A 7,523-nucleotide genomic window follows, 5' to 3' on the forward strand; every position below is an offset into this window, starting at 1 on the left:
GGGGCATTTCCTCACTGCCACGGGAGGGGAGCTGAGGTGCAGCTGCCATAGCTGGCAGTGGCTGGGCCTCGTCCGGCCCTTGCGGACCCTCAATTCCCCCAGCGCTGCACTCCTGCCTGACCACCCACTCCCGGGACAGCACAGGGGCCGGGGAGGGAGCGCTTAGATGGAGAACCTCGGGCCCCGAGCCCCTCCTCCAACACCACCTCCAGTCCTGGGCTCAGCGCCCTCCGTGCCAGGGGCCCTGCGACCCCAGAAAGCCTGCGGGGCAGAATGCCCATGCTTCAGAACAGAGGACAGTGACGTCCCAGGTAAACAAAACCTCAGTCCTTTGGAAGGGCACAGGTGCTGGGCAGCTGACTGGGACCTGATGGGGAGTAGGTGCCTCTCTGTTCCCTTGACCAACTCAGTGGCCCCTGTTCCAGCCCCTCTGGCTGGCAGAGCCCCTGCAGGCAGGGTGAGACTGGGCCACGGTCACGCCCAGGTGCTGCTGGCTGGCTGCAGCCAGGAGGGTCCTCCTACGGGGGGAGGAGCACAGCGCTGGACACAGCACGCTCTGGCCTCCCACCGCCAGGCCAGCCCCGCTCAGCATCCTCAGAGGAGCAGGTGGGCAAGTGTGGCAGGGCAGCACCCCGATCTCAACAGGGGCAGAGCCACGGGCCCAGAGAAGGGCCAAGGGGATTCAGGCTTTGGGGCCACATGGGGTGAAGCTGCATGTATGGTCGAGCCCCCGGGGCAAGAGCTGGCCGGAGGGGACCAGGGGGCTGTTGGGGCTGGGCCTCCAGCACGGTGGCTGCTGGCAGAGCCCCCTCCCGCCAGCCCTTCCCATCTGACGGGAGGCGGGCCCAGGAACGGGGTCAGATCAGGCCTGTGGCCTGGGCTCCTCAGCCACTGCCCGCTGAGCTCACGCTGGCTCCCCGGGCCCGGCCGCCCTTGGCTGCGGGTTGGTGTGGCTGTGTGTTCCTGGGAACACCTAGAAACCGGGACTGCTTGGGAACACTGTGGTGTTGCCATGTGCAGCTTTTCCTGCAGCCCAGCCAGGGAGGCTGGCCTTGGCCGGCTAGCAGGCTGGCCCCTGGTGCCCAGGGCTGCGGCCCATGCCCGCCAGGCTGCTATGGAATGTGCGCCCGTGCAAGGCCCCCAGCCCCCAGCCCCAGGCCCCAGAGCCATGGTGTTTTCTGAAGGAAGTGACTCAGGGCCGAGCACACTCCTCCCAGCCCCGAGACCCACTCTGGTCCTGCCCCCGGAATGCACAGGCGTCCGCAGCCCGTGGCCTGGCCTGAGGCGGAGGGTGACCGCTCGGCGAGGCGGAGGGGCCTGTCTTCCAGCCCCGGCGTCTGGAATGTGGCTCCGCTCCACAGACTCCTGCCCCCATTTCAGCTGCGGCGCATTCCTGGTGTGAGCCCAGGCCAGCCCGGAGCTTTTTCCACGCTCCGGTGCCAGCCCCAGTGGGCTCAGGGGAGGGGAGAGGACGGTTTCTATGGCAACCTCACTTTTTGTTATTTCTTATTTTCTTTTTTATGGTTTCTCCAACTTTGAAGCTCTCCAGACAGTTTACAGACTGTGAAAAGGAAAAGTACTTTTCCCTCTCTCCCGAGTCCCCCCAGCAGGGCTGCCCTCAGGCCTTACCCAGAAAGCCCCAGCCCAGTCCCTTCCCCATGGCCAGGCTGGGGCAGGGGCTTCAGAAACGAGCCAGACACACCATGACTTCAGAGGTTGTTATTTTTAAAAACATTTTAGAGAAAATGAATTATTTTCCTCCTAAAAAGGTAGTAATATTTGCAAAAGAATCTCTCTGCACAGCCATGTGGTCTGGTCAGCAGTGCTGGTCAGGGGGTCTCCACAGCTCATGGCCAGAACTGCCATGTGTCCTCTGTGCTCCCACATCAGGGCCCCAGATCTGCGTTCAGGAGACCCACGTCTGTAGCTGGGCCTGTGGCCTGAGATCAGAGGTCATTTCCTTCACCTCAAATAATTTATTTACCTACGCTGAGTGCCCAGCATGCAGGAAGACAGCAGCCTGGTCCTAGGGTCTCAGTACCCAGGACACATCGTAGAGCCCCAAGCAGACACCGGGGCAGGGTCCCAAGAAGATGGCAGGTGGGGGTCTCAGGGGAAGGTGGGCGTGCAAGACAGGCCAGGCCTGGGGACGGGAGTGAGGCTACCCCAGTGGCTGCCAGGAGGCCGAGGACCAGCCTGCCCATCTCTTGCAGGGGACTACGTGGTCATGGTCCACGACGTGACCACCCCTCCACTCCTGGGCCACACGCTGCCCACCGCCTTCAAACACCTGCGGATCTTGGCGAAGGGGGCCAGCCAGCGGCCACAAGTACCTGAGAAAGGCCCCGAAGCCCCGAGCTAGAGGCGGGCCACCCACCGATGCTCCCCAGGGCTGCCAGGGCCTCGGTGATGTCTGCACCCCTCAGGAGGCCTCCCCCACTTTGAATGGGAGGAAATGCTACCTCCACCTCCAGGGACCCTGCCTCCATTTCCCCAAATGGCCTGAGCAACCAGGAGTCAGGGGTGCCAGGTGAGCCACCCCACGAGCCCATAGGCCACTGGCTTGAATAAAGTATTCAACGCTGACTATGGAGTGGCACCTCTCGATGCCCCAAGGCAGGGTGGTGGCCCCTCGCTACACACCTGGGAAGAAGGAGTGCTGGTAGGACACGCTTGGGGCTCCTCTCAGAGCCCCGAGGCCAAAGCCCATGTGGGGATTCGCCGCCAGGCAGGGCCTGGAGTGGTGGTCCCTGTCCCCTGCCACAGAGCCCTGCAGTGAGGCCAGCCCGTCTGGACCCCGGCCCCACTCAGTGCATTGTGACCCCAGCGATCCAGCCCATGGGATAAGGCCCCACAACAGGGAGGGACCCAGAGGCAGCACGCATGGGACTGGCTTTCCAGAAGCAGCATGCGTGTGGCCCTGGCTGGGCTCCCCTTCCACATGCCCAGTGGCTGGATGTGGGCACCCCCCTCACCCTGGCACATGTTCTCTTGGGCCACATCCTTTGCAGAGAAGCCAGTGGTCCTGCTGCCCAGGACTGTGGACAGCTGAGACTGGTGAGCCCCCAGGGTACCCACGCTGCCACTCAGGAGGGTGGGCAGGGAAGTCACCTCACTGCATCTTCCAAAAGCCCGAGGCCAGTGCCCACTGACTTCGCTGGGCCATCCCCGAGGCTCCCAGGGTCCAGAGCTGAGGCCTGGCTGATGGCTTGGTCACAGCCATGGACATGGGCCTGTGAGCCTTGGTGGCCCTGTGCACAACCCATGGTTCTCTGTCCCGAGCCCTTGACATCAGGCACCCGTCGGAGGGGATGAGCTACCTTCCCGCCACCTGGGCCAGCCTGGGCTGCTCCTGCCTGGGTCACTTGCCCAGCCAGGCTGGCCCTGCACACGCAGCAGGTGCAGGAGCCCCTCACGAATGGCCAGGTGACCTGGGGTCACGCTCCTGCACCCCCAGGACAACGGCATCTGAGCTGCACCCGTGTCCGCTTTCAGATGCAGCACGAGGCTTGGCGGCTCCTTTTCCTTCAAGATGAAACCACATTTCTGTCAAAAGAAAAACAAAAAAAATGATGTTTCAGTTTAGGATGGGAGAAACTGCTAGGGACAGCAGCAGCTGCCGCGTCCTCTAAGGTGTCAAGAGGCACCTTCAGTGTTCAATTCCCAGTCAGCATCTGCGGCTTTAAAGTCACAAAACCCATGGCAGGAAATTCAGTTATTACTCCCCATGGGAAGCCACAGGGAAGGGGGCCTGCGCCACGGCGGGCTCCGTGTAAACAGCAGACACGTCTCAGCACCAACCAAGGCCGGCTCCTCAGTCGGAAGAACTCTCTGCAGACACGGAAACCGGGGAGCTCCCGCCTTGCACTGTTATCACAGCAAACCCTAAAGCAGACGCCCGTCCCGGGGCCCTGCCTGGCCCCACCCAGCTCTGCTGCCCTCTGCACCCCCATCCCCACCCTGCCAGGACAGGGCACGGGGACTCCTAGGTGGGCAGAAGCGGCCTCTCAGGTCGGCTGCAGCCTCTGGTTTCGGGGCCCAGGGACAGCTGGCCGTTCAGGCTCTGCAGTCCTGGGACTCATCTGGACTTCCAAGGAGACAGGAGCCAGGCGAAGGCCACGCCACCCAACCCCCACTTCTCACACTATGTCCCAAACTCAAAATACATAGAAAGTTTGAATTCTCAAAAGAAAAAAAAAAGGGGGGGGGACAGTCCCGGAGTTGGATTTTGTGGCCACAGACACTGAGCGGGCAGGAGAGGAAGCCCGAGAGGCACAGAAGCAGCCAGCATTGGGGTTCAGTCCCCCAGGGACTGTCCACGGAGCCCATGGTCCCCACAGCCTCCCCAGTCCCTCCCGCCCCGGGGCAGCTGGCCCCACCCAAAGCCAGCAGCCGCCACCAGCCCCTCCATCTGGGTCTGGGCACCAACTCCTGGGCTCTGGAAGCACAGCCAGCTCCGGGGCCTCAGCGAGAGGGAACGGACGCAGGTGGGCCTGGCCCCGCACCAGGGTGTGCGTCAGGGTGGGGGCAGCTGGTGGTGGCGGCTGTGGAAACACCCCCAGTTCGGGCCAGGGTGGCCATCTGACCGCCAACACAGCCAGACGTGAGCGGAGCCACGCTGGCCTCTTCCAGGTGGGCAGGGGCTCTCCAGGCCATCCTGGGGGGGGCTCCATCTGCCTCTGGCTTGGAGACCCCAGGGAGAGGAAGGGCCTCTGGGCGCCTCTCCTGGGAGCCAGCAGCAGTGGGCCAGGCAGGGGTCTGGGACCCCAAAGCTACCCGCCCTCTGGCGAGCTCACACGGCACTGGGGTGGGACAGGCTGGCAGGCAGTGGGGACAAGGGTGCGAGGGGCCAGCCAGTCTGATGGGGTGTGGCGTGACGCTGCCCTCCACACCCCTGCACCCGGGAAGTGGAGCCTGGCCCCAGCCCTGTCCAGCCCCAACTCCTGCCCCTGGAAGGAGTCTCAGGAAGGGGGCTCCAGGGCCCGGGCCTGACTCCAGCCGGAGCCCTTCTCCCCTGCCCCCCACTTGCCCTCTGACCTCCCAGGGAGGGGAACGTAGGCCTGTCCCTTCATCTATGTGACAGATGTGCACTGAGCGATGATGACCAGCGAGCACCGAGCAGGCACTGCTGTGACAGACGGACATCCTCAGCTGAGTCTGTGCGCAAGCAAGACAGACGGAGAGACGCGGAGAAAGGGCAGGGACCAGGAGAGAGTGACAGAGACTGAGAGTGGCAGAGAAACAGAAATGAAGACAGAGGGAAAGAGACAAAGATACAGACAGACAGACGGAGAAGAAGAGATGGAGAGACAGAGACGGACAGAGAGACAGAGCGAGACAGCGTGGCCAGGCCGCACCAGAGCCCCGCAGGGCTGCCCAGGCTGTGCCGCCCTTCCACTGGGCCCCGCCTGGCACAGGCGGCTCCTCCCAGCCTCTCTGCCCAGTCACCCAGGACACTCCCAGAGGGCCTCCTAGATCCCTCATGACAGCCTGGGCAGGCCTCCGGGTCTCGGTGCCAGGCGGGCGGCAAGGCCAGCTGTGTGGAGCCCGGGCCCCTCCCAGGCAGGGCTTCCTGGAGGGTGCCGGGCGCCCAGCCTGCCAGACGGGTTCCTGTGCAGCCCGGCCCTCCCCTGCCAGCTCACCGCCCGCCCAGGGAGCCCTCAGTCCTGGAGCAGTGTGAATGGAGTCACCAGGCCTGTGTCAGCAAGACCACTGCCCAGCAGACAGCTCTCAGGGCAGGGGACAGCCACCTGGGGCCAGACTTAGGGCCTCCCTGATAGGAGAGACCCCGACAGGGCTGGCAAGGGGAACTTGGAAGCCAGGTCAGGGCTCCCAGCAGGTGCGGAGGGGCCTGCCCTCAGCAAGCCTCTAGGAAGCCCGGCTGGTGCTCCGGGGGGAGGGAGGTGTAAGGTCAGCGTGGGCCAGGCGGTGACCTGCATCGACTGCAGCCGCCCCAGCCCGGGCTCCTCCTGGCATGAGGCCTCAGGTCTCTGAGGAGTGGGTGGGCCGCCCCCGTGCCATGCCAAGGACATGTTTTCTGAGACTATAGATAGGGCTGTCAGCGGCTAGCCGGGCAGCTCTGACGGGGCCTGGCCAGATGTGCTGCGGTTCCGCCATGCACGAGGCCAGCCATTGGCGGGCCCAGCTGCCCACCCTGCCCCTCATTTGGCCGCTGGGACAGTGCCACTCTCAAAAACTGTAGACACCCCTCCTCCTGGTACTCCTTACCTTCTTCCCCTGGGAAGCCATACAGGAGAACCAGGACAGGGCTGGCCCTAGAATGCAGCTTCAGAGCTCCTGCAGGGTGGCCCTGAGTCTGTGGGGCCTCCCTCCTGGGGCGGCTGGACAAGCAGCAGGCCTGGGGGGACGCAGGAGGGTGCTACCCACCCCAGTCCCCCAAGGCTCCTTGGCTCCTGGGGTCAACCCCAGCCAGGCAACCCCAGAGGGGCCCTAATAAAGGGTCCTGGCCCTGCCCGCCTCTCCCTCACCAGCTCCCAGGCCCTGCAGCTGCTCTATACCCATCCATTCCGGCAGCAGGACTGGTGCCCAGAGACGCCACCTGCCACACCGTCCCAGGGACTGGACTGGCCTCCAAGGGTTTCTCCTCCTTAAAGAGCCCAGCTGGGCACCCCCCGTGGGCTTTCACCAGGCAGTCAGGCAAAGACAGTAAAACACGGAGACAGGCCCTGCGACTAGATCTCCCAAGAGCACTGGAAAGGACGCTGTGGGCTCGAGCTCAGAAGGGTCACACAGGCCACTGCTCGGGATGGGGCTAGGGGCGCATCCTGGCTCCACATGGGTCCTGGCCAGGCCATGGGAGATGAGTCTGGGGTGGCCAGCCTGACTTGTGTCCTCTAAGAAAAGGACTGGCAAGTGGGGGGGATGGGGGGTAGGGACCTGGGGTGAGAGGATCAGCGGCCTGGATGTGGCCAGGGCAGCAGGTGTGACCGAGGATGGTGCTGGAGCTGCGTGCATGTCCTTCCGGGGAGCTCCACGGAGAAGAGGGTGGGGGTGGGGACGGGCGTGGGGGGCTGGGGACAAGGGTCCCGGTGAGGGACAGGTGGCGGGGGTGGGTTGGGGCAGTACCATCCTGATGGCATGCGGTGGAAGGCAGGAGGACGAGGTCTGGGACGAGGAGCATTTCTGGGGGGTGGGCAGGTCACTGTGTGGCCATCGGTGGCCTCGAGGTCTCCTGTGGATGAGTCCACACCCCACCCATCCCTGCTCGTCCCAGAGGTGCCTCCCCGCGCAGCGGCTCAGCTCGTCTGGGCCTCCCGGCCTCGATAGGGATGGCCACCGGGATCCCCCCAGCTGGGGGACCAGGCACAATGGGCTTCCCAGAGCAGGGGGCGGGGAGGCTCTGCAGGGAGTCCCCCTCCAGCCTCAAAGGGAGACTGTCCCCCCGAGGGAAGCGCACCCGAGCGGGGTGGGCAAGAGCCTTCCAGGGAGGGGGCTCCGGACGGGACCCTGGAGCGGGACCCCCACGCGAGAACCCGACCCCAGCCGAGCCCCACCGAGCCCAG

The 7,523-nt window shown here is 64.6% G+C and overlaps 1 protein-coding gene across 1 annotated transcript in view; it reads left to right on the forward strand.

The window, feature by feature from the left end:
- Window positions 1-2,362, forward strand: part of MORN1 (MORN repeat containing 1) — a 67,767-nt gene extending 65,405 nt beyond the window's left edge. Inside the window, exon 18 of the mRNA XM_008577350.1 lies at window positions 2,214-2,362. Coding sequence (XP_008575572.1) covers window positions 2,214-2,362 — 149 coding nt within the window. The remainder of the gene's footprint in view (window positions 1-2,213) is intronic.
- The last annotated feature ends 5,161 nt before the right edge of the window (window positions 2,363-7,523 follow it).

Source organism: Galeopterus variegatus, unplaced genomic scaffold (genome assembly GCF_000696425.1).
Source record: "Galeopterus variegatus unplaced genomic scaffold, G_variegatus-3.0.2 Scaffold1497, whole genome shotgun sequence".
Lineage (NCBI taxonomy): Eukaryota > Metazoa > Chordata > Mammalia > Dermoptera > Cynocephalidae > Galeopterus > Galeopterus variegatus.